At 40.3% G+C, this 19,645-nt stretch overlaps 1 protein-coding gene across 1 annotated transcript; it reads right to left on the bottom strand.

The window, feature by feature from the left end:
* Positions 1–670: 670 nt before the first annotated feature.
* nadsyn1 (NAD synthetase 1) lies at positions 671–18,625 on the bottom strand. The gene is made up of 21 exons (XM_033646417.2): positions 18,361–18,625; positions 16,170–16,230; positions 15,855–15,971; positions 14,798–14,851; positions 14,587–14,676; positions 13,920–13,971; positions 13,317–13,405; positions 13,109–13,226; positions 12,601–12,732; positions 12,304–12,375; positions 10,663–10,787; positions 10,504–10,552; positions 10,299–10,401; positions 7,873–8,041; positions 7,477–7,612; positions 7,138–7,244; positions 5,242–5,373; positions 4,751–4,820; positions 3,966–4,094; positions 2,913–3,089; positions 671–2,746 (listed from the first exon to the last, which is right to left on the bottom strand). The coding sequence occupies exons 1-21, from the start codon at positions 18,443–18,445 to the stop codon at positions 2,711–2,713; spliced, it is 2,103 nt and encodes a 700-aa protein (XP_033502308.1). The 5' UTR covers positions 18,446–18,625; the 3' UTR covers positions 671–2,710.
* Between the last annotated feature and the right edge of the window lie 1,020 nt (positions 18,626–19,645).

Below are 19,645 nucleotides of genomic sequence, written 5' to 3'. Positions count from 1 at the left end.
CAGTGAATTAACTGGATATTAATAGATATTCTATATATTATCACAATCGACTCTGTGGACTATTTTCAATGGGTTATTGGCCAAATGGTTATTAATAATGTTTTTGCAAAAGTTATTACATTCACTAAACTAATATGATACGAGGATATTTTTTCAACAGAAACACCCTTTTTTCATACTGTATGTGAGATAAAATGTTGGTTCCAAAAAAAAGGCATATGACTTTCTTCCAAAAAAATAAAAAAAAAAAAATAAAATAAAATAAAAATTTCCATTAATGCAAAAAACATTCATCGGGCATATTGCCACCCACATTTTAATGAAGTTTAATATTAAAGACTGATTTTAATAAAGTCAGGACAAAGTATGGTCTTTTTTTATGTCTCCTCTGTAAAGTTATTCAAATATCACCTTCACCCCTCTGGTTCTCACCCCTCGATGTGTAGATAATGGCTGATGTACAAAAACTGCACTAAGAGCAATAAAACACGTTAATTAGGCCCCTGCAGTACATCACATGTAACACTATGCTCATTCAACTGACAACTAATTTAATTTAACCAGAATCCTTCTCTGATGTTTGACGTGTTCCTTCCCCCAATACATCGTTAACTTAATTAAAAGTAATTAAATTAAAACATGTAGAAATAAAACGTTAAAACCAATCTAATTTATTTTTAGGATCTTTATTTCCAGTAAACCTTTAATCTCTCCCAACTCGTCCCATACAGAGTGTCTCACTAACTAACAACGTTAAACTCAGAACACACACCTGTGTAATCCAATAACTTAAGTGTCCCAGACACTGGAGGAAAAGGTCTCTCACAGTCGAAATCTAATTTGTCACAGGGCAAACATAGAAATTAAAGGACCAGTATGTAGGATTTAGGGGGATATGTTGGCATATCCATCCATCTATCCATTTTGACCAGCTTATCTGTAGCCAGGACGCAGGGGCAGCAAGTCAAGCAAAGCACTCCAGACATCCCTCATCCCTCTCTCCGTTCCCAGGCCAGATGAGATATGTAATCCCTCTAGCGTGTTCTGGGTCTGCCCTGGGGCCAGTGGCATAGATTAAATTTAATATATTAAGTTTCTTCTTTAGTGTATAATCACCTGAAAATAGGAATCGTTGTATTTTAGAATGAGGCGTTTCTACACCAGGAGCGGGTCCTCGTCGACAGAGATTGTCATGTTGCATCGCCATGTTTCTACAGTAGGACAAATCACCGGATAAACCAAACACTGCCTCTATATAGGACCATTCACATTTTCGCATGGGCCACTGTGGTTAGTAGCCCCTCCACAACAAGAGCGTCGGAAAACACCTTTTTTTTAAATAGACATTTGTCTTGTTTATAAACATTGTATACACACAAGACGAGACCTGAAAGAGGTGTACGCCACTTTCCATGGAAAATTTAGACCTATAAAAACAGACTTGATGGGAGAAACTTTGACCCATGCTAACAAACATTTTTGGAGACGGGAAATTTGCAATGCAGATGGTGAGGTAGAAGCCTGACTGTAGAAATTGTCGAATATTTTTTGGTCCATGCCATTTTTGGAGTTTGTCTTGTACATTTTTAGAATGTATCCTGTGCACTGTTTTACAAAGGAGACTCCTGGTCTATGTGTTTTGGAGAGGAAGAGACATCTGCGGATAATTCAGCTCCCATTGAAAACCTTCTGAACATGTGGATCTGAAGTTATTACAGAAAAAGACCGGGCACACAGTAGCATGAAGAGGGTTAGCCGCCTGTCTCTGACATGCCAGCGTTGGAGATACACTGATTTCTTACGTGATTCTGCTTTATTCAGTGTTTTTACTGGTTTAAATCATCTGGTCTGATTGTTTAGGAGAGGAAGAGACTTCTGCGGATAGTTTGGCTCCTGGTAAAAACCTCCTGAACAATAAACACTGAAGGAATTCTAACCGGGAAGAGTTTCAGCTGGTTGCAATCTGCAATCCTCACCACTAGATGTCACTAAATCCCCCTAAATCTTACACACTGGACCTTTAAAGCTTTTTGTTGATGTTGTTGGTTTTAGTGCCATATTACTGATATGACTAATATTTATGATCACATTTAGAAGAAATCAGACATCAACTTTGAAAACCCCTGTAGCGCTTTGTCACTCATAATATTGACATTCGACCTCCAAAAGAGTTATAATGAGAAATAGTTGTTCTAGTTGATCACATGAAAGGTTCAGAAAGGAGGCACAGTCACTGTTTCTTACGCTGTGAGTAAATTACTGTTAATTTTTTAAATTATTATTAGTGTTTTTAATTTGTAAGGGACAAGTATAGAGAAACACAGACAGCTGCAGAAGCAGAGTCAAATGTGCTGTACACATGTATACAGCCAAAGCTAATTTCCTACACCAGTACCTTGACTGGCACTGATAGTTTCATGTTCAATATGTTGCATAGTTTCCCACAAATGACTGCATTACTGCATTTCACATGACAAAAGACTTGAAATGATCTCATATTTCTTAGCATGGTTTGGGAATGACAGCATGTCATCAACAGTCACAAACTGAGGTAGAACAAAGGTCCTGTTTAGGCCCAGAGTAATGATTGTTTCACATGCTTGATCCTATGTACAATACAAACTATTTGGCTTAACTGAAACTGTGACTGATCTTTTTAATCCGTCAAAGTTGTGATGGCTTTTCTCTGGACACTGAAGACCTGATGTTCTTATTGCTGTGGAGTGTTTGCTGCCATCTGGGACACCTGTGGGAAAGGAAATGAAGCATTAAAACAACTTCATGAAGATGTTTACTCAGCCTACGATGACATTTTTTTTTTTAATTGTTTGTTTCCCTCGCTACCAAATACTAGTGGGATGAATCATATTGACCATTTGTATTCACAATTAATTAAGTAAGTTAATTGCTACCTGGTCTTGGATGCACCTGAACTGCCAGGTCCAGCGTGTGTTGTAGAGGAAAGGTCGGAGGTCAAAGCGGTTGTCGTCGGGGCTGTAGCTCTCGGCGTGGTAGGAAGGTGTCACTGTGGTCATCTTATGGCGGTTCACTGAGTACATCCGGAAGAAGTGCTTCACCTTCTGGGCCACCTGAAGAGAGATGACCATGCACTGTTATTTTAGGGGGCGTCTTAAACAGCTGCTAAATGCACAGTATTAATTATCATCAACAGTTTTGGCATCCACACTTGGCCTGAAACAGTGTTAATTCTGTTGACAACCTTTTTTCCATGACGAAAACCAGACGCTAGCGAGCTAAGGCTCAGTTATCTGTGAGCGTAGTTTAGTTTGAATCACCAACTCTGTGAGAGGACACGAGTTTAAACCTCCAGACTAACATGTTGCAGATGAAGAAAGAAGTCAGGCTTTAATCAAGTTATTTTTCTGCTTCTTAACAGTCATATGGATAAGTCAGAGTTTACAATGAACCTGGGGACAAATCCTAGTTGTCTCACATTAGTTATTTGTGCTGTCAAAGCATAAATAGAGATATGCTGAGCTTTTCAAATGATGATCAGGAAGTGTGTGCTCATAAGTCAGCTCTTAAACCTGTCAAACATGTTTGTTAGTGTGTAGAAATTATTTGTAGTTGTAGAAAAAAAATTATCGAAATGAGATTTTCATACAACCTGTCACCTTGATTCTAATTTCTGATACATGAATTACCCTCACTGGATTAGTTTAGAGATTAAAAAAACACAAAAATAGAAAACATAATGACTTGAATTTGACTGGGATGTTGTGAATTTTTGTTGACTAAAACTATGAAGGATAAAAATGACTAAAATGTGACTAAAACTAATGAGGACTAATTAACACTGGCCTGAAAAGTGTCTGCTCTGCATTGTTCTGTGTTCTGCTGAGTTTATTTAAATATGGACACAGAGTTGTTCCCCTACAGGAGGAGTCCACTGTCTCTAGCAGAGCAGCAGAAAAATGTCCCACACTGCAGAAGAGTTGACTGACCTCTGTGGGTGAGAGCGCATCCTTCCACATGTGGATGAGTTTACAGAACATACTGAAGGGGCCGCACTTGGAGATCTTCCTCAGTCGTCCAATCACAGATAACTCAGAGTAAGTCATCCCCATGTCTGCCTGAGGAGGGAGGCGGTCGGAGAGAGATGGTGGAAAACAGGAAAAGGAGGATGAGGGATGAAGGAAATGGTGGCTGATGATCCCATGTGCATGTGCTCATTAAAGAGTATTTCAATTTAAGCCTGAACACAATTTTTTTTAATATAACCCGAGCAAAAAGTAATACAAGGTTACTTCTGTAGGAACATCAGTCCCTTTCTTTTTGTGAAAGCATTCAGAGCCACTTAAGAAGTTTGCAATTTGTGCAAAAACATTATTGGTCAATATCTTAATTAAAATAATATTAATAATTGTAACATTCAAGTAACTTTATGAGCCTGCTGTAATGTACCAGTTGCTAAAAATGCTGTCTGTAGCAACAACACGTTAACGTTGTATCACCCACCTCCCCCTCCTCTGATACCACCCTCACCCAAATGGTGCTCAAGTCTCACCTCACTGCTGCAGTTCAAACAATATTCTCACCCACAAACTGAATCAGGAAATAGAAAAAAACCTGTGAGAAGTTTTTCTTTCTCACAGCTGGACTGATGTGCAGTAAGTTAATTATATATGTGAAAAACATCCCAACACTTTAAGCAACAACAGCTCATCCAGATAGCTCTAAGATTAATGTGATTCAGTTAAAAGGTCGACAGATGTAATTAATTTTGTACCTCATCTGTTTGCGACACCTGTCCATCTGTCAGTGGCTCCAGTTCAGCTGTGGGCGGAGCGGACAGGATACTGCAGAGGAAACCAAAACCACACAAGATGCACAGTTTGTGGTTTGTGACAAAGCTTTAAAGAAACAATGAGTGGTGCATGAAACCTACACATTATATATGTATATCTATATACTGATTTATAAAGTGTTTAAATTTGCTGCAGTTTGTTTCGGTAAATGTGTCATTGTCAGTTTTATCAAAGTAAAGCACACTGTAACAAATGGTTGCTGGTGGTGCTGCAGTTTTTGACATATATTTCCCATTAATCGTGGTGATACTTTCACTTCTATCTCTGAAGGTGTTGTGTTTAGTGAAGAGTGCAAAATACTCGAACTGATTTCTTTTTAATCCTTCCATCTTGTTGGTGTCTGTGTTCTCAGTACTAACAGGCACGTTACCCAGCAGTTCAATCCTCCCAGATGTCTGTGAGCTGACCTTACCCTCTCAGAGCAGTGAGCTGGAACTGCTCGGCACAGTACAGCAGGAAGCTCTTCAGGTCTGTCTTGCTGATGCCTCCTATTGGGTTGATGTCGGCACTGGAGCAGTCGTACTTTGTGAAATACCCTGTCAGACTGAGCAGGAGAAGTTATTTTATGGGGGGAAAGTCAGGCTGTAAATATTCTCCACAGTAGTTGCACTGTTTTAGCCACACTCATTATGGTTTGTGGCTGCCGTTTTGCAAGTTAATAAAACAGTTATTGTTTTTTGTGAATGGCCTCCTGACACCAGGCATTAATGTGTGTTAGCAGGCGTTAAAAAGCACAAGCTGCTGCGATGGTCTGGGCATTTTTTTCAGGTACCAGTAAGTCAATAAAATAAGATCCCAGAGGGCCAGTCTGCATGTCTTCAATGGACTTAACGTCATCACTGCTGCAATCATTTCATCCAACCTCTTAATTCATGAGGTAAATAAAAGAAAGGCTGAATTCATGATACAAAGTGATTTGCAAGGATCGCACACTTCTTTGTTTTGGCCAAAGCAGCATATGTTGCATGGCATTGGAGCAAAACTTGAGCCAGGTTCAACAACTTTGTTGATGAGCCTTTCTTTATTTCCTCTCTGGCATCACTGACATGGATGAGGTTGCTGCATTTTTTCATGCGGTGCTGTAGTTTAATGCATGTTACACTACGCTGCAGGGGTCTAATGGAATCTCGGTCACAGTCTGTGTCAGACAATCTCAATTTGAAGCATGTCAGATTGTGTGACTAATGTCTGTAAAAAAAAAAAAAAAAAAAAAAAAAAAAAGTACAGAAGAGCAGAGACACATCATCAGTTCATTGACCTGCACTGCTCATATATTCTCAAACAGCAACAACACAATAATCAAATTTTGGCCACAGTGCACACACTTCTCCTCAACTTCTTTCAAACATGTCACGTATGAAATGTAGAACTGGCAAGTGTGTTCTGTGTGTGTATTCTGATTGGTTGGTTAGTGTGGGTCACAGCAGCTGTCATATTTTGAAAATTTGGTACTAAATTTAAATATTTGGATTCAGGCTGTCTTTTATTTCCAAAGCTCCTAATCAACCATTGGTTGCTGTGTCTCACAGTGCAATGTAGGACCGATGATTTTACCATGTTTCTCTCATGACTATCCATTTTTCGTCTCTGTCAGCCCAAATCCACACAGTGTTAAGGAGCTTTAGTCTCTCTCATGGAGGCTGTGTCACTTAATTATTAAGATATATGTATTTTTCCTAACAGCAAATAAACACTGAAAGCATTTTCTGCATCTGTCGTTCGCGTGTCTCATGGAACAGATTCAGTTTCAGTCTACACTGAGTCTGTGAGACCCCCAGGCTTTTTAAGGCTTCAAGTCAATTCTTTGTCAAGTTTAGTGAAGCGTAATCTGCACAGACAGCTGTTTAAATCACACAAATATCCCGCTGTGTATGTTTTGAACTTATTAACCGTCTCTAAATTGATCATTCGAGGCTCCCAGTCTGTCTGTGCCCGTTTCACTACAGGCAGACTCCTCTCACTCGCTATAGCAGGTGTGAGAAATAAAATCAAAGAATCAATACATAGAAACACTTGATTTCTTCCCATGGCGCCGACATGACAACTATTCTGGTTCAGTGAATTTCTGCTACAGCCTGTGAAGGCAGGTTAGTGCTGTCCACTCAGCTCCCCAGAACCTGCTGCTGACAGATGGCTGAGACGTTTACAGAAGACGGAGTCAGTGTGGACTGAATAAAAGGACGTTTTTGTGCTGCTCTAGTTCACTTTGGTCTCATTCCCAACAGGGATTCCCAGTAAAAACAACTGCAATCGCAGAATTTATTTAAGAAGGACACATGAAATATAGCAAACATGTCTCCAGTTATACCTCTCATCTACGTTGGCTGAGCCCAGCACCAGTAATCCACCTGGCTTCCCACGAGCCCACAGACTGAGCTGGGCAAACAGGTAGGCCAGGACCATCCTGACTCGAGCCTGGAAACACACACACACACACACACACACACACACACACAAAGTGAATATGGTACTGACAAGAACTAATAAAATGGTCACAGCTGTGTCACTGAAGCTTCAGTGTGAAGACTGTGGTTAAACTGTCAGAACAGTTTGACAACATGAGGTGTAAAAAGTCATGACCTGAGTCAAAGACAAAGAGAAGTCAAAGAAGACAAAGAGAAGTCAGACAGAAGTGGCTCTGTCTGACCTGTACGTTCTGCAGAGCCAGGTTTTCTCTGTGACTTCCTCCATTGGCGCGAAACTGAGGCCACCTCCCAGTGACCACTGAGAAGATACCCAGAATGCCTTTCACCGCCATGTCTATGTTAATATTCATGTGTGTGCTGCAAAATGACAAAGAATGAAAACACTTTTTATTCCAAAGAAACTTAAAGGACAAAAATCTACAGAAAATACACACTTACTGTGTATGTTCATCCTACAGGTGTGTCGTATCATCTCATTCTCGATAATACAGGTATAATTTTTAACATGATACTCCAAGTAATAATGGTCTTCTCTTTTAACTTGTTCTCAAACACTTAGTTTCTATGCTTCTTGATACAGCGCATATCAAAAGCCCTTCAGGTTGTATTTCACCTACCTGCCGATCTGATTGGCCAGGCTTTTGGCTCTGCTGCATGTGTCCTCTGACGAGTTTTCGCTGGCCATGTAGCAGGTGGTGAAGATGCGACCACACAGCTCCCTTGGGTGCTGAGGATGGTAGGATTCATCCCCCACCACCCTGCGAACATCCTCCAGCACCTGGCTGTCTGATGGGTCGACAGAGACAGTAATATTTTTCCTGCTTTTTTCCAACATATAGTAAGAGCCCCTTTTCAACTGCAGGAACTTTTATCATTTACCCAGGATTCTGAAAAACCTTGGTGTGTTTCCACCGAAATTACCTGTGGAAAAAACTTTCCCTCAACCCCAAACTTTCGATGAAAAAAGTACCTAGTAGGAGGGTAGGACTTTTCAGATTCCCCAGAATTCTTGAGGGGCTAGTCTCTGTCAGGCTTAAACCTCGTTGCAGGGGATCACGTTTGGCCTTGTGTGTACATGCATGTATGTGTATCTGTCTCTCTGCAGCTAATCTGGCAGACTACTGGACCAATTTGTCTAATATTTTGTGGGGACATTTACAACTGTTTGCTTAAGGACCTCTTACAGCTGCGGTGATTCAACAATGTTGAAAAACCTGTTTATTGACTGTTTTATATCGGCACTGACTGCTGACTCCTCCTCCTCTTAACCGGCTGGTAGGGTTAAGCTGGTAAGTTTTTGGAAATCGGCTCAGCTAAAAACAAAACGCCACTTCTTTTGCAGGACACATTTTAGACTTGGTCGTGGCTAAAAAACCTGCATCCATAGAGACGTTTGCTCTTATCATAAAACTTCAATTAAAAGCCCTGTCCCTTTCACGAGCTCAGTGGCTTCACATTGTGACCAATAAAGGCCTGTGTCAATTAGACACCTGATCTTGTTACCAAGCTGTTCATTTCTTTAATAAAACCGGCTTGTTGACGACCCACTTGAGCTAACATTAGTTCGCTGCTTAGATTATGCATACAAATATAAATGTTTTAACCTGTCAGTATGGAGATGCTACACATCGTCAGCTCAGTTGATTTCTTTTCAGTGAAACTATGAGCACCACAGACCCCAAGTCATTCAGATTTAAGGGCATGAAGAAAAAACAAGTAGTGACTCGCTTCTTCTGAATCTGTCATAAAGTCAGAATATGTGACCATTCCTCAGTTACCCCACTACATACAAACATATTCCTTGAGTCCGTTAGGGTCCACTGATCAAAAGTGTCATAAAAAAATAATCCAAGTTATGAATATTGTTTTAACAGGACAAAGTGGTGTTGTGTGGGAATGCCAGGTGCCGTGAAACAAGTGTCATAACACATAACTGAGATGTTATTTAAAGCCTATTTTTCATACAAGTAATATTCGTACTGGTTCAAATAAACATTTGTTTTGATTGTATTTCCCATCTTTGCTGTGCAACAGTTTTGTTTAAGAGGAATTAAAGGCCTGTCCCATGTAGACACCTGTCTCTAATAAAAGCCTGTTGAGTTCAGTGATTTAAGCGAATAATAGTCTGAGCTACTGATTAAAGTTTTTCAGTATTTTAAAACATTACATCTGCAGATTATTCCATAACCGAAATGTTTATGATCCACTAAAGTCAGGCGCATTACCAGATGAATAAGTCAAACATTTTTGTTTGCTTCACCACCATCTTCATCGCACAGTGTCATAACACGCTGGGTGCATGTTGTGCATGTGTGTGTATTTCGGGCTTGTGTGTATATGACAACAGAGTGAGAAAAATTTCCCCTCAGGAATTAATAAAGTATATCTCCTTCTAAAGAGAGGAAGCGTGTATTCTTCTTAGCGTCTGGGACATAACACGCTGCAACAGATCTGTTGGAATTACAAGATTTATCTAGAGTGGCTGTGATCAGCTCGGGCGGCTGCACGGCCACCTGGTCAAGAACAACACTTTACTGGTTATTCAATTATCTTTTTTTTTTTATTGCCAACAAAACTCATGAAAAGATCAAACCAACAGTGTATTATGAGGTCGCTCAATACTGTCTGACCTCACAAATATAATGTTTCATCTTTAAAATTGTTGAACAGCTGGTCAGTGCAGTTTCGAATCAAACGTTACACACACCAGAGGAAATAGTGCATTTACTGTGGACTTTTTTCAGAAGCAGATTAATCCATATTTAGTGCTGTGGTGAGTATTTGGGAGTTTTAATAGTGTCTAGACAACAACAGAGTTCTACGTTAAAGAGGAAGAAGATAAATCAGGCTTTGATACAAACACAATACTTGTTAGTTGATAACGTTCATTGTTGGTTTGAGTCTGAACATGGGATTTGTTGAAAAGATAGAAAATAGAGTATTCCCAGCCTCATCCTTTACAAGAAGATGTGACAATAGTCACACTGACAGAATGTGTGTGTTTACAATAAACTGAAATGAAAGCAAGCTGAATCATACTCACTGCCGTCCTCTACAGCCTGGCAGAGCAGCACACACATTGAGTGGACAATACAGGCGGTGGAGGAGCTGTCGACTCCTCCGCTCAGAGGCAACAGGAAACCAGCCTGAGACACAAATCACAAACACCAAACTTAACATCTAACGACTTCTTTGTTTCAGTTAATTTATGGCCCAATAATACAGAAAGTGTGTGTGTTCCTCCTCACCTGTCCACTTCTCCTCAGGTAGTCCCACAGCCAGCAGGCCGGCCCTAAACTGAACGACACAGGTGATAACTGCTGTTCAATAGATTTCTGGGTTTCAAATGCTGCTAGATGAAACTTGTTTTCTGTTACAAACTTTGTACCAAATGTCTGTATTTGTACCTGATCTCTTCCTCTGGTGTATGAAAGTAACATGTCATTGGCTGGTGAGTAGGGAGGTAGACGTCATCACAACTGGATAAAGAGAAGTCAACTTTGATCCTGTGGCATGGTTTGGGTTCACTTTCCTACAACAGAGAAGTGTGAAAGTGAGAGACGAATTGACATTTACTCACACTAAACATACGAAACCATCAAACAGTGAGCGGAAACTGAAAAAAGGTGTTTTGTGTTTCATGTGCAATGTGTTAACAAGCCACAATTTATAACTTGGCTAAAAAATGCTATAAAGGAAAGATTGCATTAATTTTCTGCACTTTTTCAGCTCTGTTTTTGGTCTTTACGAACTCCTGAAGGTAATATCTGTCTCTTTAGTTGCTAAATGCTCCACTATGTTCACCAGCTAGTCTCTTGATGAGTCTGTCTGCTGTTTGCTGCTGAACAGGTGGAGTACAGTGAGGTTTACACTGAAAACAGCTTCCTGTTGCTGGAAATAAGGCTGATGAGGCCTGACACTGAACCAAAACATTAAAGTTGTGAGCCATGAAACCAAAACAATGAGCTGAAGGAGGCTAAAAAGCTGCGTAGAGCTGAGGGCAACTGAAGAGTCAGGTGAATGATTCTTTCATACAGTGATTTGATCCATTGTTAGTACTAAAAATATTGATCAGTGCAGCTTTAATATGAGGCATGGACTGTCTTCAGACTTTGTTCAAGTGCGTTTCAGTGGCAAACGTTTTGAAGTCACATTAATATACTGCTTTGTGCCAAGCAACAGCCAACACATTAAAACCACTGACAGGTAAAGTGAATAACATGATGCCACCTGACACTCCATCCACCCAAACACTGTTGCAGACCAAGTACCCCCTCATGGCATGGCACTCTCTGATGGCAGTGCCCTCCCAGCAGGACAATGCACCATGCCACACTGCGAAAACTGCTCAGGAATCATCAGAGGAACGTGACAAGCAGCTCAAGGCATCAACCTGGCCTCCAGATTCCCCAGATCCCAATCTGATGTAGCATCTGTGGCACGTGCTGGTACCCAACCTCACAACCCACAGGACTCCAAGGATCTGCCTCTAACGTCTTGGTGCCAGACACCACAGGACACTCCCAGAGGTCCTGTGTCCATGTCTCAACATGTCAGAGCCAAGTCTGATCCAAGGAGGCCCCACCATGGATTGGGGATATCTCTGAGGATCCTTCCACAAATGCTTGATCAGATAGGACCTGGGGAATTTGAAGGCCATGTTGACGCCTTGAGGTCTTTGCCAAGTTCCTCAAGCCATTCCTGAGCAGTTTGTATGGTGTGGTGTGGTGCATTGTTCTGCTGGGAAGGCGCTGGCATCAGGGAGGTACTTCAGTCTGCGACTGTGTTTGGGTGGGTGGAGCGTGTCAAGTAGCATCCACATGAATGCCAGAATCCTAGGTTTCCCAGCAGAATATTGCTCTGCAACGAGACGATCAATGTGATTCAGCTTCCCTGCCGTGGTTTTAAGGTTTTGGCTGTTAGAACCTGCTAAATAGTGAGCTTTAGAGTGATGGAAGGAAATAATACGTAAAAGCAAAACAAAAAGAAATAAGCTATGATTCGGCAACTTGGTATATTCCAATAATTGGTGGGTGGTGCTGTCTCACCATGTTGGGCTGGCAAACTTCTCCTCTGTAGCTACGGACATCCTCAAGGTCTAGAGTGGCTGTAATCACCTCCTACAACACACACACACACACACACACACACACACACACACACACAAACATCAGTCTCAGGAATGCCTGCTGTCTTACTGCAAGGCCTGCCCTGCAACACTTACCCAACATAGGGGAAACACAACACTTAATTTCCTGCCCACATCTACAGTAATGTCTCTTCACATGTATCCTTTATGATTTTCATCTACATACTTATTTGCAGGAAGCCATGTCCATACACACCACATCATTCAGTGAGAACTGTGCTCCCTGAGCTACAATGTCTCCGTTGATGGCCACCATGGCACAACCATCATAGTAGACACGGTCTCCATCGCAGCCCCTCTGGTTGGCGTACAAGTAGATACCTCCGCTCTGGAACAACACCGACAAGACTCTGAATGCAGCATTGATTTGACTCAAGTTATTGCAAACTTAAAACAGAACACAGGATGTTATGGCGGCACTGTGTCCTGTATTTGTGGTACAACACTGCCCTCTGGTGATCTCTGAGCTCAACTGTGTGCGTACATACAGGAGGGTGACAAATTAACACACAAACCAAGTTGAATTATTTCAACTTTCATCTTTCTGACTAATATTACAATTGGGTTTTTTCAGTATCTGTGAATTACACTGTAGACCACTATTTATCTTCTACATAGTCTTTAAACATCTGTTTCTACCAACCATAATCACATACGGTCAGTGTTTTTATGTGACTAATAGCCAGATGTTTGTGGAGCTATACCTTGGTGGTGGCTGACTTGATCAGGTTGACTCTCTGGTCAGCTTTGCGGAGCTCGTGGTGGCTGGCAGAGGAGTTAGTAAAGATTTCAACCCCATCCAGACCCATCTGAATATGGGGGCTGAGGAAAGAGAAAACATTCAGTCATCAGGAGTTAGGACGGTTTCAGACAACACCCATGCAATCCTCATACAGTCTTCTGCTTCTCTACCTTCTGGGGTTCCAGAGCTCCTGGCATGTCTCAGTGCCGATGCAGGTGTCCTTTGTGGACAGCACACAGTCACCGAATGGGACTGTGTCCTGATGAGCATAAAGAAACAGGGGTTAATAACAATGACCCTCTCTCTACAAGTCTTAGCTGAACATAGATGATGATTAGGGGTGTAAGAAAATATCAGTGCACTTAAATATCACAAAATGATGTGATGTGATACTGTGTCGTATTGATGAAAATTGTTTTATTTATTTGCAATCTTTTATTTTCTTAATTTGTTTACCTAAACAAATGTATTTATCTATTTTCTACTGATAGAGGCAAATGATAATTCCTCTACTCAGACTGCACACAAAGTACTGCTATGATATTACAGGGACCGTGATAAGTACAAATGTAGATTTCACTGTTCTTTTTAATACATTTGGTAAAGTGCTCTTAATACTAAGTCAGTTTTACAAAAAATTGCTTTAAATAAAACTGCAATACAGTATATTACAATATACTGAATAGTAACCACAGTATTGTGATACGTATCGTATTGCCAGATTCTTGCCAGTACACAGCCCAAATGATGATAGGGACTGTTTGTTTATTTACCTGCCCTGTTACCTCCTGGATCATCCTGGGCAGGAAGTACTCCTCCACATGCCTTGAAGAAACAAACAAAAAGACAAGACCTTTCACTGCCATCCCTGCAATTTCCAAAAGTAAAGATAAAATCAGTTTAGTGGTCAACAAAACTGCACCAAAGTTTTGGCCTGACTTTTCTTAGCTCGTATCACTATCACCTATCATTCGTATCAGCTTTAAACTGTTGTAAGGATGTTAAGTCATGCGACCGTGGTGTAGTTAATTTATAGCCTAACATTAGCTTTTTACGTCTGGCGATTGCATTTACATTTCAAAAATCATAAAAAGTGGTGCTCATTTGTGAGGTTTATCTTGAAGAACAAAATGTGTGAGTAACATAAATGTTTGTTTGCCACTGAACTTATTTTCTGCAGTAATCCAAAATCTAGTGGAAAGGTCCCACTGGCTTTTTGCCAAGGTGCGATGCTAACTTCCTCATCATGCAACAGAAAAATGTCCCTGGAGCACTATATTGCCTGATTATACTCTAACATATAAAATATCAAGTGTGAAATTCATTGCAAATGAAAGTAATGAATATATTAAATAATCTGCTTGTATAATTCTTATATCAACAATGAGTATTCTCATAAAAATGGAGAAACATTATGGTGAGAAGGGCCTCTTGACCAACCTTAACTGGTTCCAGGGAGAGAACCAGCGCATCTCTCTGTAGATCCCGTGGTTGGCCATCTGCATTTTAGGTCTGATCAGCAGGATCTTTCTACAAGATGGAAGACAAACGCTCAGTGATGATATATGCACACTGTATATGTGTATGACTGCATAAAAATAGAACAAAACAACAGGTCATTTAGTGAGACTGGACTGATGTGCTGACATACCTGTTGAGGAATAGGACCCGACAGTTGTAGCGCACATTATGATGCATGATGGGCCTGAGAGGAACAGAGTGTATCATCAGACGGGACTTCAAGCTACATGAGGTGAAATCAGACTCATCCTGCCAGTTTAAATTCGGAAATCAGAGCAGCAAATATGAAGTGTCTCAAAAGATTCAAAGTTAGTTATAAGCAGTAATTTATGGATATTTATAAAAGTCAAGAGCTCGTTAATTAATGTTATTCAAAAATGTTTAGATATTTTATGTTATTTTATTATTTAATTTTGGATATATGCTTCATATTATGTTTAATTTGGAGTGTGACTGTTGTCATTTTTTTGTAATGAAAGTACAGTAGGATAATGTAAAAAAGGGGCAGGACATGATAAGCTCTGCTTCCTCCTGTCCCCCCTCGAAAACAAATGTTTTTGTTTTTTATTTATTTTATTTTTATTGTATTTGTATGAATTATTTTACTTTATTAATGCATATAGTGTATTGCTTTTATTGAAGTAAAATAAAGATCAAATCAAATCAAATCAAATCAAATGTTCTGAACATTCCTCTCAACCAGGAGTCAGTAATGTCTGATTGTAAATAAAACTACAAATATAAAGTGTCACAACAGTTTACCTTTCATGATTTATGGTATATTGAAGCCCTTTGATATGAAATAAACTATTAAATGTTAAATAATCTGCAGAAAACAATGTGATGATAGCGTTTGTAAACCTCTTCCACTTGGCTGGGATGATGAGGGTTAACAGCTAACATTATTGTCTTCCTTCCTCTTGAGTTTTAAAGCTAGAGTGGAGATACTGGTGTCATATGAAACTAGAAGACTGGAAGAATCCACTGGTACCATGTCTAGCTAGGTCTAAGCTTTCAAATAATGTATACCATTTCTAAATGGCATCCACTGTTGGCCTGTTGTTTCCCCCTAAAGATTCCCTGCCCCCTCTAAAACAGACAGGAGTGGAGTGGAAGAGGTTAACAGGACTGTTAGACTGAATAAAGCATTTTGTGGACTGGTCTGACAGTTTGAAGGTAATACCCACATGCCCACATCACAGATGATGTCCTGGGTGACAGGAGACTCCAGAAGCTTCCTCAGGACCTGAAAGCTGTGGAGCAGTGTATCCGACTCATAGAAGTGGTCTGCACAGCCATAACCACTGTGAAAACATAAAAAGAAAGGGGACGTCAGCAAAGTAAAACTGAAACTACATCTTATAAAACCTCTGAGCTACAAGACACTGACAATATCGACTGCTGTTAAGTCCAATAGTTATAAAAATTATATTTTGGCCAAGATAACATCACAGTGTGTGAACATATTCATGTGAGTGTGAAACATGCTTTTCCCATCATACCATATCTCCAGCTCTGGGCCCAGCCTGTATTTGGCTCCATGAGCTTTCGCTATCTCGATACCTGCAGAGAGACACACAGACCAGGCAAACATTCTTGTTAGGTTTGTGTGCATTGACCAGTGGCAGAGGCAGACTCCAGCAGCTGTGCAGTGATTACGTACTGTACTTCCACAAAGTTAGGAAACTTGTGACAGACAGAGAAAAAAATGTCACTACTGAGGCAGCAAAGGCAGAAAAGTCTTGACGTGTAATCTGACAGGTTGAGTTTACAGGTACATCAGCATGAGAAGTTGTTTTTGTGGACTTAACTGCACAAATCTCAGCATTAATTGGTGGAAATTTTCATTATCTCATCAGGGAATTTTCTGGTTATCTCAGAGAGCAGAGTTAGCTCTAATGATCTGGTCAGAGGATTTAACATGGTGCAAAGCACTGGAAGGTTTTTTACAGAACCTGGAGAGGAAGGACGTTAAGGTAAGACAGTTCACACAGTTACTGCATGTTAATGGTTGTTGAATTAACTGTGAGAACATTTGACAGCTACGCACACTGATGACGTTGCACATAAGATACATTACATTATTATGCTCTTTTTTCCAGAGGATAAAAAAGAGGTGTGCAGAGTCTCTTCTCACATTCCTGTGTGGCTGATCAAGGCTAACACTTCCTGTATTGACGCTCTTTGTAAGGAGGAAAACTTTGCTGTTAACACTGCAGTTATCTAATAGGAGGTCAATTAATCAATCACAACATTTGTTCCTCGTGGGGCAACTGGTTGTGCAGCAGAAGGATGCATACAGTGGCATGTAAAAGTTTGGGCACGGCAAGACATTTGAGCGCTCTCGCTTGTTCACAATCATCGTTAGGAAAGGCCAGGTGATGCAAATGTCAAAGCTTTATGAATACTCTGACTCCTGAAACCTTGTCCCAACAATCAGCAGCCATGGGCTCCTCTAAACAGCTGCCTAGCACTCTGAAAACTAAAATAACTGATGCCCACAAAGCAGGAGACGACTATAAGAAGATAGCAAAGTGTTTTCAGGGAGCTGTTTCCTCAGATTGTGATGTCATTAAGAAATGACAGTTAAGAGGAACTGTAGAGGTCAAGCTGAGGTTTGGAAGACCAAGAAAACTTTCTGAGAGAGCTGCTCGTAGGATTGTTAGAAAAAACTCAGCAGCAGAAGTTTGCAAAGGAACATCGAAACAAGCCTGATGCTTTTTGGGAACAAGTCCTGTGGACTGATGAAGGTAATGTATAACTTTTTGGACACAATGATCAAAGGTATGTTTGGAGAAAAAACTGTTAAACACGGGGGTGGATGGATGATGCTTTGGGCTTGTGTTGCAGCCAGTGGCACGGGGAACATTTCACAGGTACAGGGAAGAATGGATTAATTCTGGGAGCAAACATCACAGCATCTGCAAAAAAGCTGAAGATGAAGAGAGGATGGCTTCTACAACAGGACAATGATCCTAAACACACCTTCAAATTCACAATGGACGACCTCAAGAGGAGCCAGTTGAAGGGTTTGCCATGGCCCTCACAGTCCCCCGACCTAAACATCATTAAACATCTGTGGATAGAGCTCAAAGAGCAGAGCACGAAGACGACCCAAGACTCTCACAGAGCTAGAAGCCTTTTGCAGGAAGAACGGGTGAAAATCCTCCAAACAAGAACTGAAAGACTCTGAGCTGGGTACAGAAAGTGTTTAGAAGCTGTGATACCTGCCAAAGGAGGGGCTACTGAGCACTGACCATGCAGGGTGCCCAAACTGTTGCTTCAGGCCCTTTTCATTTTCTATTATTTTGAAACTGTAAAAGACTGAATTAAAAAGTAATCTTGCTTACAATATTGAAGAAATGTGTCATCTTTGATCAGCTCATCTTCTACTTGTGACCAGGGGTGCCCCAACCTTTTCTGCACACATAACTATCTATAAAATGCACAGTCAATTAAAATTAAAGTTTCACATGATATAAAGAAGTGAATGAGTCTGCTGGTTTTAGCTGGTGGAGGTGTGGCACTAATGTAACACACCTGGAGTAACATATAAGCAGGCTGTGCATACATGTAGACATTATTAATACAAACAGAAACCTGCACCTTGCAGCAGCTGCAGCTTGTAGGTGAAATATTACAGCTGTGCTAGTTTCAGAGACACATCTGTCCTTCAACAACAGTCAGACTTACTCTTCAGGATCCTCTGCAGGTTGCCTTCAAAGTCCAAAGCCCACTGGTTCAATGAGCAAGTTGCCAGAGTCACTTTCCGTCCCATGTTCACACAGTAACGTTCACGGACCAGCGGACAGTGAGAATGACACGTGATAAAACTCTGAGCCTGTACAGGTGAAGCTTTATACTGCAGCTGGAGTCACCTGTCTACCTGGCTGTCGTTAGAAAGTATGTGGACTTGACTCGACTTGATCTGAAGAGCTGCTGTACAGATTGTACGCTTTCCTCCTCTTCTTCTGTTCCTGTCAGTCCGTCAGTGAAGACGCCTCTGAGCTCATCACTGCCCCCACAGGACAGTGGAGGCATTACTTCAGTCGCCCCTGCAGCATGTAGGAGCTGCAGAGTACTTTTCTCTCCACCACATTTATTTGACAGCTGTGGTACCTGTTGCATTTTGAAGCTTATAAAATGCAGTGGTTTTCAAGAGACAGCAGTACTTAACCTTTCTGAGATTTTGTGACCTGAAATAGAAAACAGTGTCAGTTTGGGCCTCTTGTCATGTGTCTTGTTCGCAGCTCTACCAAAGACACATTTCCTCTTTAATCTGCTCAGATGGGTTTATTTAAATCAAAGAAAAAGAGATTAAATTATCCAGTGTCTTACAACAAAGCAATGATTAGTAAAAAGACCAAAACATAATAATAATAATAATAATAAATTGGTTTTATATAGCGCTTTTCTAGGTACTCAAAGACGCTTTACAAAAGAATATGCACAGAAACAGGCACTCAAACAAAACACTCAATCAAAGGACACTCAAACAAAACATGACAACAGGTTTATGCAAAAGACCTTTGTTTTTTTTCTTCTTTCTTCTGCCATTAATCATCGAATGACCCCTCAGATTTATAGGTTGACCCTTTGAAGGAGTCCAACCTCTCAGCTGGACATAAGCATAACTAGTTAAATTTAAAATAATAAATAAATACAAAATAAATTGAATAGAAAATTTAAAAAAAAAAAAAAAAAGTTATATATAATTACAGAAGTGTAACACGTTCACTTGAGTGAAAAAAAGCTGCTGTTTTTCTGAATTAACAAGATTATTATCTTAAAATGATTTAAAAAAAGTTTTTTAGGGAGCAAATTCTGTTTTTTTTATTTTTCTATTTCTGAATTAACAAAATAATAATCTCATGAGATTACAAGATTATTCTCTCATTAATTCAGAAAAACAGGAGCAGACTTTTTTTCCATGTAAACTTATCTCATAATTCTGAGATAATAACTTTGTTTGCTAATT

The sequence above is a fragment of the Epinephelus lanceolatus genome, chromosome 2, assembly GCF_041903045.1.
Source record: "Epinephelus lanceolatus isolate andai-2023 chromosome 2, ASM4190304v1, whole genome shotgun sequence".
Taxonomy (NCBI): domain Eukaryota; kingdom Metazoa; phylum Chordata; class Actinopteri; order Perciformes; family Serranidae; genus Epinephelus; species Epinephelus lanceolatus.
This window is presented reverse-complemented; position numbering and strand designations above follow the sequence as displayed.